This window comes from Berghia stephanieae, chromosome 4 (genome assembly GCF_034508935.2).
Source record: "Berghia stephanieae isolate SIO BIC M18660-M18661 chromosome 4, UCSD_Bste_1.3, whole genome shotgun sequence".
Classification (NCBI taxonomy): domain Eukaryota; kingdom Metazoa; phylum Mollusca; class Gastropoda; order Nudibranchia; family Aeolidiidae; genus Berghia; species Berghia stephanieae.
The window spans coordinates 30724386-30749763 of NC_088363.1; the positions used below are offsets into that span (position 1 = coordinate 30724386).

The 25378-nt window shown below is 34.4% G+C and overlaps 1 protein-coding gene across 4 annotated transcripts in view; it reads left to right on the forward strand.

Annotated features, from left to right (window-relative positions):
* Nucleotides 1–3934: 3934 nt before the first annotated feature.
* The window catches only part of LOC144970410 (PDZ domain-containing protein 8-like), a 52836-nt gene continuing 31392 nt past the window's right edge, over nucleotides 3935–25378 (forward strand). Inside the window, exons 1-3 of one of the 4 annotated variants that reach the window (XM_078910009.1) lie at nucleotides 3935–4034; nucleotides 18256–18459; nucleotides 23159–23688. In XM_078910009.1, the coding sequence (XP_078766135.1) occupies nucleotides 23443–23688 (246 nt within the window). In that variant the 5' untranslated portion in view covers nucleotides 3935–4034; nucleotides 18256–18459; nucleotides 23159–23442. Of the gene's footprint in view, nucleotides 4035–8452; nucleotides 8521–18255; nucleotides 18460–22721; nucleotides 23689–25378 lie in introns of those variants that run through there. The other 3 variants (XM_078910008.1, XM_078910006.1, XM_078910007.1) reach the window with 3 other exon arrangements.

The window sequence follows — 25378 nt, forward strand, 5'->3', positions numbered from 1 at the left end:
CCAGTGATTGCTTTGAATGAAATTACGTAATCATTAGTTTGCAGATCAAATCTTTCTTGTTCAATCAACCTTTAACATCAGCCAGAAATCATATCAAAAGGCATGTGAGGTCCAAGCTGTTACTTTCAATAACGATAATCAATACGTTTTTGGTCATTCGTTATTTGTCAAACTCAAATGACGCGTATTTTGGACGAATGTTGCCTTAATTTGGATCGACATAGTCCTTAACCCTCTCCTTACCAGCCACTTTCAGGATTTTCCCCAAACTTCACACCCAACTAACACAAAATATATTTTTTATCACTCAAACACAATAACAGTAAGTTCTTGCCATACATAATTTCTTAAGCAAAACATGCTCTACAACACACTGTTCATTTTCTTTAAATGTTATGATGTAGGCCTATACAAGAACTTTGAAAAAGAAAAACGTTGGTTGTATCGTAACGAATGGGCGATTTTCCATTCGTTGGTAAGGAGAGGGTTAATATGTTACACACTGCCTCACAACGGTATTAAGCAGTGGTAATTCTTAACCTTCCATTTGAACTTTGTGACCCATCGTCTCGAAAGGGTATCATGTCGTGATGAACACGGTACTGAAAATAGAGTTTATTGCCACAAATATGAAACTTGGGGTTCAATTCTATGCCTTATGATGAGAGAAGAAATGAAGACTGGTTTCCTAAAACTCCTTAAGTCGATTTTTCTACGTTTTGAGATTTTCCATGGGATGAATTGAAATGTAAATGTTATTTTAAGCGTCAAAAGGAAACACGAATTTCCCTTGATATTTGTAGTTAAAATATGATAAAATAATAGACCGAATGAGAAATTTTACGGGAAATTATCCTCAATAGGCTTTTAACGAAATCGGGTCGAACGCCGAACCCGAACGCCGAACCTGAACGGATATAGCCTTCTCACGTGACCATGAACGAGATCTGGATAGTGAAGACTCTCAAGCGGTATGCAGCATCGGATCTAAGGTCACGTGATAGAGGATAGTTTGGGGTTGCTGTTGCTGTGTTAGGGAGGCAAGGTCACAGTGCTCATATCATATTAATATTGTCATTGGCGCTCTATCAGAGAGAAAATTATAATTGATTACGGGGTAAGGTGGGAGGGGGGGTGTGTGTTGACCCACAAACGATCGAGTGTTTGGCTTATCGGGTATGACCATATACGAAATTCAAAGAGAAAAGGCCGCTGTACTGAATGGTGGAATGAAATGTTTGGGTGGGTGGAGTGGGTGGTGAGTGGATTAGGAGCAATCACATGGATGTATATATTAACATTATACAAGGCTAGATGACCATGATGTGTATTGTTTGTGTATTGTTTGTCATTGTTTTAGTGTGTTGTGTCGGATCGCGCGCGCGTGTGGTGTGTGGTAAGTGATTACACAAAACACCTTTTCTGTTAGCTTCAAATGATCTAACGTATTTGGAAATTGAACCACATTGTTGAATCAGCTCACTAATTAATTCCTGAGCCTTGAGATGTTGACGCAACCTATTACATACAAACCCTTGCAGTCGAGACGGCAGGGCTTTTGTTACACAACCAATTTCCAATCGGTCAGCGACTCTATGATGTATACCACTCACTGCCTTACGCAAAGCCGCCTGCCCATAAATCAAGAGATGGTCCCTAACTGTTCACAAGCGAACTGTCAAACGAGCAATCGATGATTGGATAAGAATCTCAAATCTCTACTAAAGAAGTTTTGGGAGGTGATATCCCCCTCCGACTATCGACAGAACTTTCATTGCGTTATATCTATGAGCGCCGCCATCTTTTCATTCGGGAGTGACGGATTAACGATAGACCTGAGAAAAAAAGAAGTCAGTGTTGGCAAGTCGTCGTTAGGCAGCTTCGGTTTCTAACTATAATTCGTCAATATCTCAAAATGGGAAAACGGAGTTAAGGGAGTTGTGGAAAACCACTCTTCAAAGACAGTTTCTAAAATTGGGGGGAAAAACAAACAAAAAACTCAAACGTATTTTTTTTCTTTTCAATTCTATAAATATTAACTTTTCGGGACCGATCATCCCACAAAAAATACGTTTTTGTTGACGATGTAAAAAATTTGACGATTATAAAAATTATACCTTTTACAATGGTAAATTAAGACAATTTTATTCTTTACTTCTATGGCTAATTGACACAGAAGGTACTATTATGAAAGAAGAAGGATTGAAAAAAGATGTGTATATTTCTTTCTGCTTTCTCTAGTATTGTTTCAAACACACTTTTAAAGATATTTATCTTTAACTTCAAAACACTTGAAATTCTTAAACATGATTTCCTTTAGATAAAAAAAAAAAAATAAAAATAAAAAAATAAACATTAACCAGGGACAAACTCGGCTCCATGGGCCTTAAATGCCCTGAGAGACTGGGATAAAAACTTATTGTCACATTGGTGAACTTCTTAAAACACGCACGAGCGCATGCGTGTGTGAGTGTAGCTGCATTATGGCCTTATATTTATTTCTGCACGTCGTATTTTTGCCTGAGTCGCATAGGTACTATGCTATTAAGTAGCATAATAATACATGACCATACACTGATACGTTTCATTTAGATTCAGTGAAGTGTGGTGACCTATTAAATCAATCTTTGACTTCAGACTCGTTCATCAAAGAGGTTGAGAGATCGTTATGGTCGACGAATCCCCGCCACACGAACCAATCCTCATATAGATAGTATGCTCTTGACTAGGAATCTCACGACATTGCCATCCGGAAGTATAACGAACCAACACACAAAACCGTGTGGAACCTTAAACGTTTATAGTCTGGTTAATACAGTTTAGTGAGAATTACTCATTAACGCGGATGGCAAAAAACAAACAAACAAAAAACAAACAAACAAAAACAATAACAAAGACCTGAGTGATGTTCATTACAGATATAATGAAGATGACGTCACTAAGGTCTTTGTTATTGTTTTTTGCCATCCGCGTTAATGAGTAATTCTCACTTACTGTATTAACCAGACTATAAACGTTAAAGGTGGCTGGTTCATGAAGACATGTAATGCAATTCCGTTATTTACCTTGTTAAAACATTGTGATAAATACTCGCAACATGCTGGTTGCGTATTCGACTGCTCGGTATGCAAAATGGATGCCAACAAACAATGAATAGTGAATTTATAATACGTGTTTTGTGATCAGAACTATTAAATTTATAATATTTTATAGAAATCTGTTTATTTGTTATGAAAGATAAGGGTAGAAAAGTGGCGCGAACGCATTGCAATACCGATAATAATGAGAATAATGATATTATTATTATTATTATTATTATTATTATTATTATTATTATTATTATTATTATTATTATTATTATTATTATATTATTATTATTGTTGTTGTTGTTGAGTTGTTGTTGTTATTATTTTTATTTTTATTATTATTAGTATTATTTATTATTATTATATTATTATTATTATTATTATTATTATTATTATTATTATTATTATTATTATTATTATTATTATTATCGTCGTCGTCGTCATCACCATAATCATCAACATCATCATGATTCTTCTTCTTCCTATCACTATTATCATCATCATCATCATCATCATCATCATCATCATCATCATCATCATCATCACCATCATCATCACACGTCTTGTATATGCTGGAGATGGGAGACGGTATTCAGGAATTCGCGATTGGCAAATAATTGCGACAGGTAACAAAGCACCAAATCACAAAACTACCTATAAGTTCAGGATGGAACACATATTATGTTGCTGTCTTCCATAAATTTTGGCGACAAAATAAACAAAGTGTTCTTCTAATAAATGGAATAGGTGCAAACTGTTTTTGACGGCAACTCCCACCAGACTCACTCATCTGTAACCCCCACCACGACATTTTCAACTTTTCTCCCACCCTGCTTTGATTTCACCAAGGTAGATAACTCGTCTCGAACTATCAAGCAAAACAATAATAAATCATGGAACATTTTTTATCAGTTGCCGACGGTTTCGCGATTAAAAGCTGTTTCAGTGGTTAGTCACAAATTCCTTATTGAATGAATCGACATAAGTGTGGATAGGTACATTTTCCCAATCTAATCAGTAGCTAGCATAGCTTTAATTGTCCTACAAATCAGTTTTTAATGGCAAAATAGGGTCGATGACAATTCAATAAGCTGGTTGTTAGAGTTTAGAGTAGGCAGATTAAATAAGGGCTGTCATTATCCCCAGACACCTGTCTAAGGATAATGAAAATTCGTTATCCCCAGAAACCTGTAGATATAGATCTATCGTAGAAAGTAAGTCTATTATTATAGGGATTAGATGTTGAGAGCATAATTTAGATTAGGGCGTAAATATTATGATCTTTGGAACCATCTTCTTTGACAGACACCCTAGATAGACAATCCAAACCCTTGCATATCTACTTTTACCGTCTTCCTTAGTCTTATTTAACGCTGTAACCAAATTTCGTTATTCCCAGACAGATATTTGAAACTCCGCTCTTTTAAACAATTATCCACATTCCAGAATATGGAATGTTTCCAAATTTGCACATAGAAAAAGGAAAGTTAATAAAATTAAAATATCTATAAAAACATAAAATTAACCAACATTCAATCAGTTCTTACTACATATACACAATATGCGTCGACTTCGAAGTGGGTGTCATGGCCGAATGGTTCAGTCATCTGCCCTGGAAGTTTTACCAGAATCGACGTTGTGGGTTCAAATCCTGGTTCCACCACTTTTTTATTTTATTTTTATTTTTACATTCCGTCTTCTTTTTAATTTACAGAACGGTGCAAGGGATAAATGTCCCATCCATCCCCCCCCCCCACCTCTTTTTTTTTTTTAACTCTCTCTCTCTCTCTCTCTCTCTCTCTCTCTCTCTCTCTCTCTCTCTCTCTCTCTCTCTCTCCTCTCTCTCTCTCTCTCTCTCTCTCTCTCTCTTAGTTCCTTTCTAGTTTCTAGCAAATTGTCATATTCGTCCCCACTCCGATCTCAAAAAGTGTCTAAAAAGAATAAATATTTAAAAAGCAAACAAACAGAAATATTCAGAGAGCGACCAAATGGTCAGATAGAGGAGAAAAAAACAAACAATAATTTCTTTTAAAAATAAAAACAATTTTAAGAAATTCATGCTCAGAAACGGAACAAAAGGTCAAACAAAAAGGAGAAAAGAATAGACTCGCACAAAAAAAAAAAAGAAGAAGACGGAATTTTTTTTTTTAAAAAGTGGCGGAACCAGGATTCGAACCAACAATTTCGATTCTGGTCAAACTTCCAGGGCAGACGACTAAACCATTCGGCCATGACACCCACTCGAAGTCGACGCATATTGTGTATATTTAGTAACAACGGATTTAATGTTGGTTAATTTTATGTTTTTATAGATATTTTATTAACTTTTCTTATTTCTATGTGATTCGGAAACATTCCATATTCTGGAATGTGGATAGTTTAAAAGAGTAGAGTTTCAAATTTGTGTCTAGGGATAACAAAATTTGGTTATCCCCAGACAGGTGTCTGGGGATAACGAATTTTCATTATCCCCAGACAGGTGTCTGGGGATAATCACAGCGTTAAATAAGACTAAGGAAAACGGTAAAAGTAGATATGCAAGGGTTTTGGATTGTAGTGTCTGTCAAAGAAGATTGTTCCAAAGATCATAATATTTACGCCCTAATCTAAATTATGCTCTCAAGATCTAATCCCTATAATAATAGACTTACTTTCTACGATAGATCTATATCACTCATCACTATGACTATAGACAGACGTCTAGATAGCTATCACTAGATATCTCTGTTATTATTCTCAGACATGTCTGGGAATAAGAAAATTGATTATTGGCAGACACTGTCTGCCAATAACGATGGACGGCTATACACAGACACTTTTTTGAAAGTCCGCTCTTTTAAACATTTATCCAGATTCCAGAATATGGAAAGTTTCGAAATGCACATAGAAAGTAAAGTTAATAAAATATCAATAAACATAAAATTAACTAACAATAAATCAGTTGATGGATAGTAGGACTATATATACACAATATGCGTCGACATTCATGTGGGTGTCAGGCCGAATGGTTAAGTCATCTGCCTTAGAAGACGCTCTGTGTTCGAATCCTGGTTCCACCACTTTTTTTTTCCATCTCCTTTCTACAGTGCATTGCAAATGATATATGTCCCATATCCCCCCCCCCCCCCCCCCCCCCCCCCCGTCCTTTTTTTTCCTTTATATATCTCTCTCTCTCTCTCTCTCTCTCTCTCTCTCTCTCTCTCTCTCTCTCTCTCTCTCTCTCTCTCTCTCTCTCTCTCTTTCACTTTTGGTTCCTCTCTATTAAATTGTCATATATTCGTCCCCACTCTGTTCTCAAAAAGTATATTCTAAAAATAAAAAATAATTTAAAATAAAAAGCAAACAAACAAAAATATTCATAGAGTGACCAAAGGGTCAGATATAGAAAAATAAACACAATCATTTTTTATTTTTAAAAATTTTTTTTTTAAATTTAAGAAGTTCATGCTCAGAAACGGAACAAAGCCAAACAAATAGGAGAAAAAAATAGACTCGCTCATAATAAGGAGCGATTGGATTCAAACCTGTGCTGCTAAAAGGAACAAAATGAAAGGTAGTCTAACCCAATGAGCTGTCTATCCACACCGATCTTGGTGTATCTTAGAATTCATATATTAGCTAGATAATTTTCTTCCATCTTTGCTTCCTTGTTCTGATAGTTGATAGTTATTTTCATCTCTCATTCGAATAATATGTTGTTGGATCTAGTTTTGTTGAAGTGTGATAATAAATTTTATTATTTTGTAAGAAGAAGGCAGGAAAAAAACAGGTGTGATCTGTTTTGGAGTGAATAACACCTAGGCTTAAGGATTTGTCCGTGAAATAAACAAATTCCAGGCCATCATCAATATCCTCAAATTGTGGTCAGAGTGAACAAATTATAGAAACAAAAGAAAATCAATAAAGTTAACAGGTAGGTAGGAAGTGGAAATTTTAATGGTTGGTGGACTATGAACCGATTTGATGATTAACAAATTTCTTGCTGGTTGAAAAAAGATGGCGAATTGCAAAATGTCAAAAAATTATATTTCATTGATCCATTTGCTTTTTAGAAAAAGCTTTATTTGGCATTTGAGCACTATTTATTTTCATCTTGTGTTAAATATCACTTGATATTAAATGATTTCTTGTGACACAAATAACCACTGACATTTTCTCAGAATATTTGTTATTTTTCACGCCTAGTTTGGCATTTTGCATAAAATATTTCTGCCAACTTGATTAATGTGTCTGCCAATAACGAAAAGGCCAGGCTTTTGGTTATTGTCGGAAAGGGTCTGCCAATAATCAAAAGTCCAGGTTTTTTATTATTACCAGACAGGTGAATGCCAATAATCAGTTTTCTTTATTGGCGGACATGTCTGAGAATAACGACAGCCATAGACTATGGAAGTGCTGACATGATCTGAATTCTGAGTACATTCTGAGGCCAAAAATATATATCTATAATCAAGCTGTTTTGGCTGTTTCGTAAAGAAGCCTGTGTTTTTTCAGCAGTATAAATAATCTTGCAAAAATGAAGACAGGGTGTCTTTTCTTTTAGGCAAACAATATTTATGAGAATCAGCATTTCTTGGTTTTCTTCTAATCTCAAAATACATTAAGTTGTAGGTTTGCACAGGGTTATGTATTAAAATTAGAATATAAAAATACTGAATTGGGAATGAAAGATGTACAAAAATAAGAACAATAACAACAGCAACAAGAGTTGTTATGTTATAGTCGTTGATGGGATATCAAAACTTGATATAAGAGCTTGGAAAATTTTAATGAAGTGACTATTTCTCCGAATGCTCAGGAAAATAAACTTGATCTCTATTTCTCCCAACAGTATCCATTCTCAATATTTTTTTTTTGGTTATTTGTGAGAGTGCCTGTGTAAATGGTGAATGTGTATGCATTTTTTCGGGTTTCCTTTGCCTGTCCTTGGGTGCTCTGTCTTTTATTCCCAACATTCTGTTCGACTTCTATCTTGAGTTTGTGCTATCCTGTCTTTCAACCTCTGCTCCCATCTTGAGACTTTGGCTTTGTTATTTAGGTTTACTTCTGTTCTCTCTTGGATGTTCAGCGCGAAGTGCAAAAGTGAACGTGCCATGGAGTATTCGTGATAGCACAACTTTTTGATAAAATCTGTCTTTGTCAACAATATGCCTAAAAAAACACTAGCTTGATGATTCGTGAGAATTCCCTGTCCACTCTGCTTGAGCATTTACTTTTGCATCGACCTCGCATCTGTAATCCATCAGCTACTGGAGACGAGCAGACGATTCGGAGAAATAGAGTTCAAGTTTATTTTCATGAGCATTCGGAGAAATAGAGCCGGCCAAATTTTAATTCATTGATAAGAATAGACAAGACAAGAAAAGAGAGTCAGATTTCTGTAACTTCTATTAATATTATTGGCATCAGGGATTACAGTTTCTTTACTTGTCAGGTGAGTTTTCTCCCTTTTATTTTGTAACCAGTCATTCTCGCCTATAAATATCACCTAATTGGCATCATGTCTTGTCCTACTCCTTCATGTTAAAAGGTTGCTGTTTTCTTGATCCCTTGTAAAGCATTTTGAGCATGTTTTATGGATATTGCATTATATTTATAACAGGGTTTGTTTTTTATTTTCTTGTTTGTTTTGTTTTTGTTTCTTTGTTTTTTGTTTTTTGTTGTTTTTTTTGTTTTGTTTTGGGTTTTTTTGGTTTTTTTTTTTTTTTTTTTTTTTTTTTTTGGGGGGGGGGGGGGGGGGGGTTGTTTATTCTTTAAAATATCTGTGTTGATTTTGCTTCATAAAATAATAGGCTGTGTGTACAAAAGTAAGTGTTAATTTTTTTTAAAATCATTTGGGAGGGGGAGGGAGGATTTATTTCCCATTTCCCTCACTATGAATAGACGACGAAAAGAAATTATGTGTCAATTTATTATGATTGGCATTCCAAAGGGGATGCGCTATTTATTACTGCATGTAATACTTACTTAGACATAGTAAGTTAACATTAACTAATTTCCTCACACCCATCGCAACAAAAATTTTATCTTTAGTGTAACATTTTCATGTCGTTTTTAAAAACAAAAAAAAATATAGTCATTCCTTCCCTTTCCGACCATTTCCCCGACCAACTAAATAATCAACACACAGGGTTTTTTGTTTTGTTACACCTTTAATTGAATGACTTTAGTTGTAATAACCCGATTGCATCATCTACAAAGATTGCTTCCACCACTGCAAACTGTCAAAATTGCAATTTGTATCAAAAACTCACTCACATTGACAACTTTTGTTCAGGTAAGATAAAGATTTTTCTTGTCTTACGGGTTTCCCTGATTTACAAATAAGCCGAATGTAACTCTTCTAACTGTAGAGATACATTGAGTGGCTTAAAACTGCCTCCTGGGATCTATATTTAGGCATTTCTAGTGTCAAATCGGTGTTGATTTTCCATTGTGCCCTGAAAACAGGTTTTGTCGGTGAGGGAAAGGACATTTTCGCATGCCCCTTCGCTTACCAACCAAACACCGTCAATGGGTCTTAAAAATGAGTGCTAACACTGTTTTATGGGGGTTTTTTTTTCCTTTCCTAGACCTAGATGTGTAAATAGTTACTATGCAGTTTGTCCTTTAACAGTAGCTGCTAATAGGAAGGCCAAAAAAGATGCCACAAAGAAGTCTGAGCAGGAAAGGAAACGTCAGGAGAGGAAAAAAATAAAGCAGAGAGATTGTCACTGAAGCACAAAGGGAGGGGTAAGGGCAAAAAGAGAAAGACAGAAATCATCCTCGGCGAGACCAAGTCAGGGAATCAGATAGGTCGTTCTGAACGATGATTCATCATGTTCATCAGATTTCTTCAGCAGTAGAGGATACAATTTCCGGATCAGTTGCGGGCGGTGCAAGCACTGGTTACATTTTTTTAAAACTGCCCGAGCAGCCAGCATGATATCATTGAAGTCCTTAACAAGGAAGGGCTCAATGAGTAGTTGTTTCAATTTGATGTTTGCTTTAAAAAAAAGAATCTGCATGTCATATCTTGTCCTCACCATTGCTACTATCTTAATGTTTCCTTGTCAAGTAGACATTGTAAAGCACCTCGAGTGAGAATTTTAAGCTGATTTGTTTTTGTTTTTATTTAATGAATAAATGATAGTCTTATTTACTATATATTTGTAATGATATTTACAGTACAGTCTTTCAGTTATTCATTTGAGCTTTATATCAAATCGTAGTGCATCAAAATAATGTTTCATTACTGGTAAAATCAGGTGGTCGGTAAGGGATCAGTCTTTGGTCGGTAGGGGAACGATGGAGAAGAATGTGGTCAGTAGGGGAAAAATATATCACATATATCTAACACCACTAAAACATAGATAATATTTTTTGCCAGGAAGAATTCAGTTGACACCCCCAAACCTATCACCATGTCTTAAGATTTTGCGACATTGCTCTTTGAAAACAGTAGTATTTATGGTGCTTGTTTTGGACAGATTATTTCCCTTGTGCTCTTAAGGTGTGACAAGGCTCTTAGCAGACTGTAGGGGGACAAAACGACTCTATACATTTTAAATCCGAATAGATTACTTCAGAGCCACAAGGAACTATAGAGCGGAGTTTATCTCAGTTTCTATATTATTAAGGGGTCCTGATAGCTCAATTAGTAGAACACTTGCTTCACACCCAAAGGGACCACGATCAATTCCGGGTGAAGTTATGATTTTTTCTGTTCCCACTGTCTTCCCCCCCCCCCCCAGCAGTTATTGGGTAGCTTATCCTGTTAGATCTGGTCAAAAGTACTTTGCATTGGACTAGTGTCCTATCTAAAGAGTTGTCAGTAAAGCAGGATAAACTCTGGCTTCATGGGCCTTATTGCTCTGAAGGAATACTCTCATAAAGAACTGACAGTAAATATATATAATATATATATATATATATATATATATATAAAATATATATATATATATATATATTATCAACTCAACTTCTATCATTAACACATGATCTGTCAGCTGCTATTGATAAAGGTGGTCAAATTGATCTAGTACTACTGGACTTTGCCAAGGCCTTCGACAAGGTCCCTCACCATCGGTTAATCCAGAAATTGTATGACGTTGGTATCAGGAACAAAACCTTACAATGGATTGCAACTTTTCTGGACAATCGCACCCAACAAGTTCTTGTCGACGGCGAGACTTCCACTATCGGGATGGTGACATCGGGCGTACCTCAGGGCTCAGTCCTTGGGCCCGTCCTATTTTTAGTGTACATAAACGATCTTCCACGAGGTATAAGGTCAAAAGTGCGCCTCTTTGCTGACGACACAGCATTATATAATCAGATAAAAACAACAGACGACTGCAAAACACTAAATGACGATCTAGCTAAATTACAAGAATGGGAAACAATAAATCAAATGGAATTTAACGTATCAAAGTGCAATGTTCTAACCATCACAATAAGAAAGCACCTATAACATTTGAATACCAACTTCATGGTCAAAACCTGGAACATGTAAAGACAGCAAAATACCTTGGCATTGAGTTTGCTAAAAACCTCAAATGGAATGACCACATATGTCACCTGGCTTCAAAGGCAAATCAAACAAGGGCTTACATCACCCGCAATTTAAAAAGATCCCAATCACAACTCAAACCCTTGCTTTTAAAACTATTGTTAGACCAATTTTGGAGTATGGCAGCTCAATTTGGGACCCATATACAAAGAAAAACATCGACACCTTAGAAAACATCCAAAGAAAAACAGCAAGACGCATCACAAACACATGCAATCCTTTCTCAAGTGCGTCTGAAATATCACAACGGATTGGCCTTGAACCTCTGGAAAAGAGAAGAAAGATAGATAAACTTAAATTGTTCCACAAGATCTACTACAAAAATTCGTGCCTTAAACTTCCAAACGACATCAAAGATATCGGCACAAGAAATACGAGGGGACACACAGCAAGAGTAACCATCCCAACATCAAAAACAGACGCCCACATGTATTCGTTTTTCCCTTCCACTGCCCGACTATGGAATAGCCTCCCAGCTGAAGTGGCTGAAAAAGGTTGCCAACATGCCTTCACGCGATTGCTGGAGTTCACAAGGTGACTTTTTAATCTATGTGGTTTTAGTATTATGTGCAGAGTTTTAGCAAGTTTAAAATGTAAAACACTACAAACTGTGGAGTGATCCTCGACAATATTGGAGGTTTCCACAAGACGAAGAAGAAGAAGAAGAAGAAGAAGATATATATATATGGACAGATTATATATATATATAGGATGCAAAAGTACTTTCTACCATACCTAATATGGCAGACCCAGCTGCCCAATCACTGATGGGTTGATAGAGGAATCAATGTTCAAAATGCTTTCTGTCAATGTGTCTAGTGGCAGGCTGAAATTAGCAGCCCTAATTTAAGTCATATTATGAGTTGAGAATATTATCGCTACAACACAGCAACGACACACCTTGTGACATTACCACATCCTTTTTTTTTAATTGCACTACTCTAACGTGATGCCATTTCATCCTTATAATGATGTGGCTGGTGTGTGTGATGCAAAAGGTTAAACATGATTGTTTAAATGTCAGTACTGAAAGTGGAAAATATAATTGTCTATTACTATTACTTACCTGTTAGTGGTTTGATGTTGAGCTCTCTTTTTGTCGGTTGGAAAATATTGGTACTGCTATCCCCTATGAAGTTAGTATCTTGGCTTGTCTATGTACTGGATGGGTGATAAATGAGTGCAAATGGAATTGTAATCCTGTGTATATATTGATGTCACATAAAGGTCTTGGTTGTTCCTTGTAATGAACTCATGTTGGGTAGGTTTTAATGACAATTCAGCTATTCTGCGTTATCCAAATATTTTTGGCAATGATAATTGGACACCGTTTTTTTTTTTTTAATGTCAGACCCCTTTTATTAAAGGTCATTCATTTTTGGCTTAGCTATTGTATAAAGCGAAAGTAAACTTATGAGTTTGAAAATGTATGGGATTGCCCTCTTGTTCTCAAACCATCCATATGCTACTAGTAGTTTTAAAAGATAATATTTTGACATAAATTTGACTTAAATCAAAACAGTAAATAACAATTCCCGATTATATTTGTTCAGCCAATATCTAGTCCACAGTTTAAACAAATGGCAGTTGGTATAAACCCGCAAGTGATGACCAAACTCAGCTGTTGAAACACTAATTTAGTTTGCTTTGCTTAGGGAAAAAAAATCAATTGCGATATACTGTCTGATGATATAACAAGGCTGAAGTTATAAGGTGTGGGAAATGACTTGTTATACACCGCTAAGGATATTTTCACACCAGTAAATTAGAAGCCGGCATGGGCTCTTTTTTTTTTTTTAGGGTTACAATGTGATATCTTGATCGGTTAATATATACTCTATGGGGTTCCTAATCGCTCAGCATGAAGAGTACTTGTCTCATGAAAGCAAAGGGAGCAGTATTTATCTCGGTCGCAGTGGAGATTTTTTGTTTTGATCCCATTGTCCACCCATCTGTGATTAGGTATCTGGGTTTGTTAGATATCTGGCAGAAAGTAATTTGCATTTTTTTTAGATCCATAGAGCCTATGAAGCTGGAGTTAATCCCTGTTTCTGTAGCGTTAGACAGAATAATTGGTTGCAGCCCTTTGGATGGAAGATTAGTCAACAGCAAAGTAAATTCTGCCAAATTTAAAAGATCCAGCTGCCCAATCACTGCTGGGGAAACAGGAGCTCAGAATTTTTTTTGTCTGGACCTGAAATTGATTTTGGCTAAATAAATTTTGAACATGCCCTTGAGTTTGATTCAGTTGCAGGGTGAAACTTCAATTTGCAAAGCATATGTTATGGTTATACACATTCTAGACGTTGTGCTCTTGACATTGACTTTTAAAATGTTTACTATAAAATTTAACTAAACAGAAAAATCTTCTGAATGAATAGATAAGTAAATTAATAATATATTTATTGCAATTTTTTTTTCAATGTTAAATTTGTCATTTTCAGAACAAAACAAAACAAAAAATTTAAAAAATTGAAATTATACAAGAAAATACAACATCTCCCCCCAACCCAAAAAAGAAAAACAAAATAAAACAAAAAGAGACAATATATCATTAGGTGGAATTGGAATAAGTTTATTTTAGCATAATTATCACGTCTAAATCTAAGTCTTAATGAAGGAGATATTGTAAGGCAGTGTAATCAAGTTCATGTACCTCTTTATCATTGTGTATCATTATAATGAAATGAATATCCAGATTAAATAAATGTATTATTAAAAATTATCTAGAGATAAAGCTGCGGTTGAAATCACATAGATTAAATGTTTAACTAAAACCATTCTATTTCCCCTCTATCTACAGATAACTGTGTTAAGTCCAATAATATAATAAAATGAGAAAAGAACCGAAAAACAAAACAAACGAAAAACAAAAACAAAACCAAACAAGAACAAAAACTAAATAAAAGAAGGATGGCAAACGTCTTATACTTTTAAAAAAAAGGTTTGATTTTTGCAATCCTTGGAAATTAGTGATAAGATATATTGACAGAAACCGACAAAATTCATGCTATATATATGTTGTTGTTTATATTTTGTTTGTTTTATTTATTTATTTTTTTTGTTTATGACAGGGCAGTCAATATAGTGGATGACATGTTTTTTTTTTTTTAAAGTCCACCTCCAAAAATTTGTATGGACCTCGGAATTTGTCTTAATTAAAATATTTTTTTTTTCATGAATTATAAAACAATAAGAAATGCTTTCGCTTATAACAGCTATATTAAAATCGGTCACTGGTAAGGATCAGAACTCATTGATGATTTACAGTATCAAAATTTGGACTTTTCCGCTTATCCACTTTGGAGGAATTTGTTAAAACGGAATGTTTGGTAAATTGAAACTTATATGATGTACATACAGTATCTGAATACGGAGGAACGAATGGCAATCCTTAACTATCAGACATGTCTACATTCTATAGCTATCAATACGCATTACTGATGAATACATATGAACGTGAACATTATGCGCTTCCAACATTATTTTGATTTCAAATTTTTGTGAAATAGTCAAAGAAGATTACATAAATTTAATGTAGATTGGTCTAAAGTAGAAATTCATCAATTTTTGATACAGTGTTTCCACAAATATGTACATGTGTTCAAAAGCAACAACAACAATAACAGCAAAGAAATACTGGACACATTAATCATCACATTCTGTAAGGTAACCTGCTAATCTCAGGGTTGATTGTGAAATTTTAATTCCATAGCCGTTCTTTTTAATGGCTTATCAAAAGATACACACAAGTAGAATTCTTTTTTGCAGCTTTACGAGAATGGAACCGATAGGAATTCCGTTTCATATCATATCGTTTAAGAGCTTATAGGCTTTTAAAAACCTTTAAATGCTTTGTGAAATGTTCCTGATAGTACAATTTTTCAAAGTTATATAAACAGCAATCATTGTAAAATTAACAATTTTGAGTATATAATCATATTTCAAATGATTTAAAGCAAGAGATTTCATATCAATCTTCAGTAATTGCAACATGATGTAGATCATGTTATAAATCAGAAATTGGATGCAAACTACATAAGTTGTAACTTTATAACAGTTAATAAAGCGAATTGTTTTTATTCGGATACAAGTATAACGTGAATTCATAATCACTAGCTGAAACTACCGTGTCAGCACAAGATTTTTTGGAAAAACGATGAATTCATCTCTTACTTTCTGGTGTGTAACTTGTTTGCATGTTTTACTGTGTAAAATCTCAACTTTTATGACAGCGGTTTTTTTATTGGTCTTAAAGAAGTAAACTTTTTTTATATGTCATCAATACGGTCCAAAATATATATTCAGTAAAGACAAATTGATTCAGAGGTTGACACAAATTTTTACAACTTTTGATAGAGGGACAGCTGAGAAAAACTAGAAATACATGCGCCATTAATAAAAAAAAAAAGTCACCCATTCAGCCACTGACCAAGCTTATCATTGCTTTACTTTTGTGACATGAAGAGACACCGTACTGCTGAGCCACTGAGCCATACATAAGCATTTGACACACCCTGACGTAATATAATTTTGATGCAGTGGGTCACAAATGGAGGTAGAGTTGCCAGTTGCCACCTTTTCTTTCTTCTGACAAGGGATATAATCATTGATTTTAATATTGAAAAACCGTGATATATCTGTTTATCTCCCTTGAAAACTGCATTTGTGTGAAATTCATAATGTTAATCCCTAAAGACTGTACTTGAAGCCACAATACCTTCTTTTTTTTATTCTTTTTTTTTTTGACAGTTTTCATTTTATTTTATTCTATGTCATTTTAATTTTAATCCAAGGAATAATCAATGTTTACAAAATTTTAGTTGATGATTGTCAGTTAACAACTGTGTGTGGTCTTTGATCTCCCATGCTGGGTAGAGAGGTCATTTGCTGTGTCTCCTATCTCCCATATATCTTACCACTTCTGTTTTTCCTTTCCATGTTGCTCTTTGTCTTTGTTTCTAAATTGAGATTGCTCGTTTTATTGTTTTACTGGCATTGGTGGGGATCCTTAGCTGGGAGGAAGACAATAAAATGTATAGTACCTTTTTTTTTTTTAATCTATACATTTTAAAAATGTAAATCATTTCTTTGTTGTGCACTTTTATTGTCATTAGTTTTGAATATATTGTAGATTGTAAACATTTGAGTGAGGATCCTTTATAGTAGGATTCATTGCTTGTGCCTGGATGGGACTTTTAGGTGTAATATCAAAATAGGCACATCGGTGGCTTGCTCCGTAGCCATCGTTAACATATAGCCTGACACTAGAACCCTCTAGGACTGGCAGTTTGACATCATTTTTCAGGTTTGTGTAGCGTCTAGCGAGTTGTCGTTAGTAGAGCTCATGGAAATAAGTTATTTCACGATTTGTTTTCTTCTGTGGCAAAAGACTGGCATTTTGACGTGATTTTTTGGTCAGTGTCAGGCTATAACTTTACGATGGCTACGCTTTGAGGGAAGCGAATGTCTGATTTGCCTTGCTGATTCTGGTTTTGATCTCTGCATTGCAGTCACAATGTGTTGTCAGTTTACTGCCCAAGTGCGTGAATTCCTGAATATTTTCTAGAGGATTTCCATCAATGAGCACTGGATCTTTGTTTAACGTGATGATTCTTATGGATGAGAGGATACAACCTTGTTTGAACACTGTACTTGGATATTACGCAATATGAAAATTTAGGAGAGGACGGGGGGGGGGGGGGGGGGGGGGGGGGGGGGGGGAGGGGTCATTGCTTTTGTTGTGTTTTGATTTTTTTTTGATTTTTTTTTTTTCATTTTTGGTTTTGGTTTGTTTTGTTTTTGTTGTACTTGTTTTTTTGTTTTTTTAATTTTGTTTTGTTTTTTTTTTTTAATTTTAAAGCATAGCGAAATGCAAGATTGCAAATCAGCAACAAAATATAAATATAGCATTGCATTCATGTCCCTTTTACATATCAATTTTGATCAAAGTAAAAATACTGTTAATGAGATGGGTTTTTTTTTCAAATTTGTAGGGATTATGATATTTAATTTATGATATCTATAATAAAGATAATGAAAGGTTATGATGGTAATAATAAAAGTTATGATGATGAGGATGGTGATGATGATGATGATGATGATGATGATGATGATGATGATGATGATGATTGTAATGTGGTATTTAAGGTGTGCGAAGTGTCATATAGTGAGATAATTGCATGGGCCCAATTAACACATGGCTGCTGTCAGCATAATGGACGGTAAAGTTATATACCATGTCAAAATTCCCCTCGTGACAATAATAATAATTCAAAATAAGATTGATAATAATAATAATAATAATAATAATAATAATAATAATAATAATAATAATAATAATAATAATAATAATAATAATGATAATAATAATAATAATAATAATAATAATAATAATAATAATAATAATAATAATAATAATAATACTAATAATAATAATAATAATAATAATAATAATGAAGATAATAATGATAATGATGATAATGATAATTACATTGATATATGTTAATGATGATGATAATGATAAAACTGATGATGATAGTGATATTCTGTTGGAATAACTGAGGATCATAATTTATCTAATGTTAACATTTTCTTTTTTGGTTTATGTCCTTTCAGACTGCTGAACTTTGGTCCTGCAAATCTAAATCTAATGTGAAATGATGGTTTTGGAATTCATCAGCCATCATTATCTCAAATTTCACCAAAGTTATTGAGGAGTAGGGATACGTAATATGCAACAACACATCAAATGCTAATGGAGATGTCAGTCAACCCTCATCCCTACATCCACCACTGTGTCAAACGATCCACCCTGTTGTTGTATTGTATCTCATTAATAATTTTGTGATAATATATATATATATATATATATATATATATATATATATATATATATATATATATATATATATATATATATATATATATATATATATGAGCCAAGGTCAAAAGGTGCCCGTCTGATACCAGTGTTGAGAAAATTTGATTTTTACTTAATTATGGACTGTTTTCATGGGGTTAATGCTTGTAATCAATTGATAATATGAAGAAGAGATAAAATGAGATAACTCAACATACTCTGTTCAATAGAATATGAAATAAACAACTTGAAAGTGAAATTTGAATGCTGTTTGGCATGTGCTTAAAACGAGGTCAACGCATCACCTTTTTAGAAATCATGTAGAAATTAAATGTGATGTTTTAGCTCACGTGATTGAAATTTGACTAATAGTATAAAGTCAAAATTTACTTTTAAACGCAATTGCAGTATATTACATATCTGATTACTTTTCATATAGACTTCTTAAAAAGTTGGTGTTGCTTGTGACCTTTGGTGTCATCAAACACAGCACAATACTAAGACTCGACACGAAACTTTAAAGCGCATGTTTAATGTTTATAAAATGTTTTACTATGAGAAAAAAGCATATATTTACTATCTGAACTCAAATCTTGGAGTAAATGTATACCGTTTTACCGATATCGAGGTTTATTGGTTTTGGTGTCATTTGTCACAAGCAACACGGCATGCGTGAACACGTGGAAGTTTGTTTCGTTAAATGGCGATTCGCAATTTTGATCCACCCTTCATACCAGTCTGTGAAGTGCAGCACTTTCATTTGCCTTTCCAGCGTGGCTCCAGGCAGAAAAGGTAAGTTGAACTTTGGTGTCATCGCTATTTTACATTGTCACAAGCAACACTTGATATTGGATATTACAAAGTGCCACCAAAAAAGTATGTTTTCAGCTGTTATTCTACTTACAAATATGATATTATGACATCTCACATAAGACTGTGATTTTGACACAATTAATTATTTCCTTGTAATTCTAACTTTTTATGTTTCAGGGTTGTATCAATCAAGAAAAAGACAAAACTCAAGCTTTTGACGAATCCAGATAAAAGAAGGGTTGTCAAGAAATAATAATAATAATAATAATACACATTTATATAGCGCTCATTCTCGTGTAAAACACAAGCTCTGGGCACTTTACAATATAAATATCAATTTTAAGTGAAAAAATAAAAAAATAAAATAATAACAACAATAACAATTCATAGCCAAATCAAGGATTCATATAGAGTCAAGAAAAACAAATACAGTAAAAATGTGTCTTGAGATTCTTTTTAAAAGTAGGTAAAGACTTGCACTCCCTCAGACCACGTGGTAGTTCATTCCAAATCTTGGGGCCGAAACAAGCAAACGATCTATCACCAAATTTTGTTCTTGATCTTTTTTCCGAAATTTTCGTTTGGTCATTACATGATCTTAAAGTGTAATTTTCAAATTTACACATGACCACGTGATCTGTGAGATATGCCGGTGCTATACCAGCCAAACACTTATAAACAAGACACGCTGCTTTGTAATATGTGCGCTTTTCAATGGGCAACCAGTGGAGAGAGGCCAACAAAGGGGTTGCATGATCAAATTTTTTTTTTTTGCCAAAAACTAATCTTGCAGCACTGTTTTGCAGTAGTTGCAATTGTTTAATAGAAGCCTGAGGCAAGTTGACAAGCAGCGAGTTACAATAGTCTAGTTTCGAAAAAATGAGGAGAAACAACCAATGTTTTACATGTTCCAATTGCAATATACTGACGGATCGAACTGATTTTCTTCAATTGAAAGTATAAAGATTTACAGAGAGCAGAAATGTGAGCTGACATTTTCATTTCTGAATCAAAATAGACACCCAAATTTTTCACAGTCTTTGAAACTTTGATCTTTTCACCCCCAATCAACACCTCAAGACCATCATTCACCTTCAACTGCCCTCTATTTCCCACAATCATCACTTCTGTTTTTGACTCATTCATTTTCAACTTGTTTGCATCCATCCACTCTTTCACATCCGTCACACATTCTTCCACACGTTTCACAATATTTTCGAGATTTTTAGTTTTATCAGTAGCATAAAGTTGCGTATCATCTGCATAGAGATGATAGCGCAGCCCATGACCAGTGATGACATTAGATAATGGAGAAGTATACAAAACAAAAAGAATTGGACCCAAAACAGAGCCTTGAGGAACACCAAAAGACAATGTATGTTGACGAGAAAGTTTATCTAAAATCATAACCTGTTGCTTTCTGCCATCTAAATAAGATTCAAACCACTGCAAGACAGTCCCAGACAAGCCAAAGGTTATATTAAGTCGTTTAATGAGAATACCGTGATCAATAGTATCAAACGCCGCCGAAAGATCTAACAATGTCAGAAGAGAAACAGAACCTTTATCTAAAACATCAAGCAAATCACTCGCAACACAGCACAGAGCAGTTTCTGTGCTGTGGTAAGAACGATAAGCTGACTGAAATTTTTCCCATAGATTGTTTTCATGGAGATGTTGTGAAAGACGTCTGAGTACAACTTTTTCAAGGATTTTAGAAAGAAATGGCAGATTTGAGACGGGACGGTAGTTACTAAGGTCATTTACATTGAGATTTTGCTTTTTTATGAGAGGCTTTACAATTGCATGTTTATAGATATCTGGGACTTGTCCTGAGATAAGTGACTGATTTATAATATAAGTTATGCAAGGTAACAATTCAGGAAGACATAATTTCAAAATATTAGTTGGTAAAGGATCTAAATCACATGACTTCGAGGAAGATGAAAAAATTATTTTAGAAATTTCTTCTTCAGTTGAAAATTTGATTTGATTTACTATTAACACACTAAATTACTATAAACTAGCAGATTTGAGCAGTAGGGCGGATGTTACCGTATGGTTACATGAATTCATTACCATGGCTGATATTTATCTAGTGTTTGTGTGACTTCTGGTACTTTTTGTGACCATTGGTGTCATAGGTTAAAATGTCACAGGTGACACTTAAGTTTGAAGTTTCTAATGTATTTCTGTTTTCATGTTCTTCAAAGCTTGAAATGTCATTGATTACATTTTAACAGGCTATATTACATGTGTTCAGTTGCTATTCTTGATTTATTGAGGCAAAATTGCGTTCTAGTGCCGATTTTGACCAAAGTAATAGCAACAATGGTATTACTAATTTCTAAGTATATTTCCAATTTGAATGTATTTAGTTTCTTAAAATATTATTGAATTTCATTTTAGAGTAGGTTATTGTGCTTTTTTGACTGAAAATAATGATATATTATGGACAAAAGTGTGATTTGGTGTTGCTTGTGACATAAGTAATGGTGTCACCGGTTTATGTCACAAGTCACATTCAGATGCTCTAATTTCCATGTAAATTTCTATTTTTGAAGTCTTTGGTTTCTGAATATTATTAAATTCCATATTTAACTGTGATTATTACACTGGTTTGACTGAAATTAATGATATATTGTCGAAATTGCAATTTGGTATTGCTTGTGACATAAGTAATGGTGTCATCGGTCTAATGTCACAAGTGACACAATGTCGCTAAATAAGATATGCTTTGGTCACATTATTTCCCAACATTTTATTCCAAAAGTTTCTGAACCTTGCTGGTAATAAACATATGCAATATTGTTGTTGTTGTTAATGTACATACATTTTTTATGAAATAATATGTTTGCAATCTATGTTGCTTGTGGCCGATGACACCAAAAAGCAACATTTTCTCCAATAGTTAGTAACACTGTTGTACTATGATTGTTGTTGATTGTTTCTTTTTGTCTATAACTTACTAAATAAAGTTTGATACTCAACAAAAATCATTTGGTTATTGAGTTTTTTGTCTCATTTTGGTGTCATCGGTCACAGGTGACACTAGCAACCTATAGGTATTGTTGACGTTATTATGCTGCGTTAGACCTTAAAGTTATCTAAAGGGCCTTTGATTCATGAAGTACAGGGTTTTTGCTACACATATAGAAACATGAATGGACAATTATCTCACTTTTATTTTGAGACAAAAAATTGGCACATTTTGCTTGGCTCATATATATACATATATATATATTATATATATATATATATTATATATATATATATATATATATATATATATATATATATATATATATATATATATATATATATATATATATATATATATATATATATATATATATATATATATATATATATATATATATAATATATAGTGATTTTTCAATATGCCTAGATACACATCACATCATGGAATGGTCATTAAATCAATTGTTGACCTGCCAGCTGTTTCCATTTTCCACCATCAGTGCATTTATTAACACACACACACATACACACAGATACACAGACTAAAACGGATCTGTGTGTGTTTGTGTACTAATATTGTATGTGTATGTGTGTGTAATAGTATTCTTATTAGATTGATTGAATGGAAGATTGGCTGTCTCCCTTGTAATAATCCTATTTTAAAAAGAAGGAGGGAAAAAATCATTTTGTCTTTGCCAGTTCGTGACAACAGCTGTGTCAGATTTTTAATCCCTGATTATACCGTTCGGTTTGGTTCAATGGCATTTGTCGCCACCTTGGAAGTATTAATAATCTGCTGTGAGCTGAGCTTGCCAAGTTAGTTTTGAAATGATGTGTTGATTTTTGTTTATATTTACAATGAAGCGTTTCAAGTCAAATAAGTTGATATTGTGACATAGTAATATGGACGAATATGATTGGGTGTAATAGTAATATGCTGCACCATGTTTCTCCTCGGTTATGTGTGTTGAATCTACAGATTTCTTTACTCATGATACTAAAAAGTAATAATGATATCTCGTGATGGGTCATTCGCATTTTGACCGCGTTTTCTAAAGGAATCGGAGCATGGATAAGGAGTGTGAATGATGGTTGATGAAACAGTTATGAAATAGCCCCAAGTTTCTTCCATTCCATTGCTCTGAATCATGTTTTCATACGCCAGTGAAGATGTGAGCCTGGGGGACTCTTCCTCCTGGCTGTTTCCAGGCCTTGGCTGTTTCCTAGAGTTCTGTGTTGGGATGTTCAATGATCGTGTCGTTGTTGCCATCCTGTTCTTTGTGATGGGAATGGTGTCCCTATTGATGCTGGAGGGTCTCTTCATCATGTTACAACTACGGGAGAATGTCAAGCCTCCACCGTCGACGTCGCGTTCTGTCATCAAGATGCCAGAGGTGATTTTATGCTATGCTGTTTATTTTGTTCCCCCCATCTCTCTCTCTCTCTCTCTCTCTCTCTCTCTCTCTCTCTCTCTCTCTCTCTCTCACTCTCTCTTTCTCTCTCTCTCTCTCTCTCTCTCTCTCTCTCTCTCTCTCTCTCTCTCTCTCTCTCTCTCTCTCTCTATCTCTTTTTTTTTTTTCTTTGCTCTGTATTTGCCCTCATTCTCTTTCTCTTTCTATCTCTATATATTTTTGTCTCTCTTTATTCTTCTTTCCTTTCCCCAATTTTCTTTTCATTAAAGTAAGCCCACCACTTTTTTCTCTATATATCTACCCCCCACTTTTTTCCTTTATATATCTAATAACTTTTTTTCCCTCCCCTTCCACAACCCCCCCCCCCCCCCCCTCGCATTACTACAGATAAGTGAATAGAAAAAAAAAAACTTGTTACATTGTTGTTAGTTTGGTAAAAGCTTGCCTGTGTTTAACAGATGCACAATTATATATATTATATCATACTAACATCATGCACACATCATGCTAATTATTATAAATTGTATAACCACTCATTATGATAAGGTTTTATTGTATCCAGATCAAATATAATTTCATGTTCACCGAGCTCTTGTCTATCTGTTAAAAGTGTTTGATCAGTCAGAAATCTTATCAACCTCGCTATGTATACCAACATGTAAAATAAATGTGATATCGAGTGGATCAATTCTTCTTCAAACATCTGTCGCTTTTATGCAAATAATGATAATATTGATCCTATACAGAAGAAAAAGAAATGGACTATGAATAGGGGATATTGAGTAAGGGGTAATGAAATGGATAGGCAAAAAAGGTGAGAGAGGGGTATTTGATGTGAGTGTGAGCGTTTTAAGTATGTATGTGTGTGTGTGTGTGTGTGTGTGTGTGTGTGTGTGAGAGAGAGAGAGATAGATAGAGAGAGAGAGAGAGAGGAGGGAGGGGGAGGGGAGTGAAAAAGAATAGGGAGGAGATATATATAGATACCAAGAAACAATCATGAGGGGCATAAAAAATATGGAGGGAATAAAAGTAGGAGGTCACAACATAAATAATATAAGATACGCAGACGATACGGTACTCATTGCAACATCAGAAATCCAACTTCAAAAGATTGTTGACAAAGTGGTAGTAGATAGTGAAGCCAAGGGAATGGAAGTGAATATCACCAAAACGGAATGCATGGTAATACAGAAAACCCCCGAAAACAACAACACCTGCAATATAACGATTCACGGCGAGCAACTTACCAACGTAGAAAGTTTTAAATACCTAGGTTCAATAGTGACAACAGATGGAAGATGTAACCGAGACATACGAGCAAGAATAACTCAAGCCAAACAGGCCTTCATGGACCTGGGAAACATTTTGAAAAACAAACAGATGTCGTTCGGGATTAGATTCCGAGTCTTGAAGTGCTACGTGTGGCCAATCTTGTTATACGGATGCGAAAGCTGGACTACAAATGCAGAAACACAAAAGAACATTGAAGCTTTTGAAATGTGGTGCTTGAGAAGGATGCAGAGAATATCGTATACTGCACACAAAACGAACGAAGAAGTGCTAAAACAAACATACCAACAAAGGAAACTAATGCCCTTAATAGTGGATCGACAACTATCCTTTTTCGGACACATAGTAAGGAAAGATAAGAATGAATACCTGGCAAGTTGTG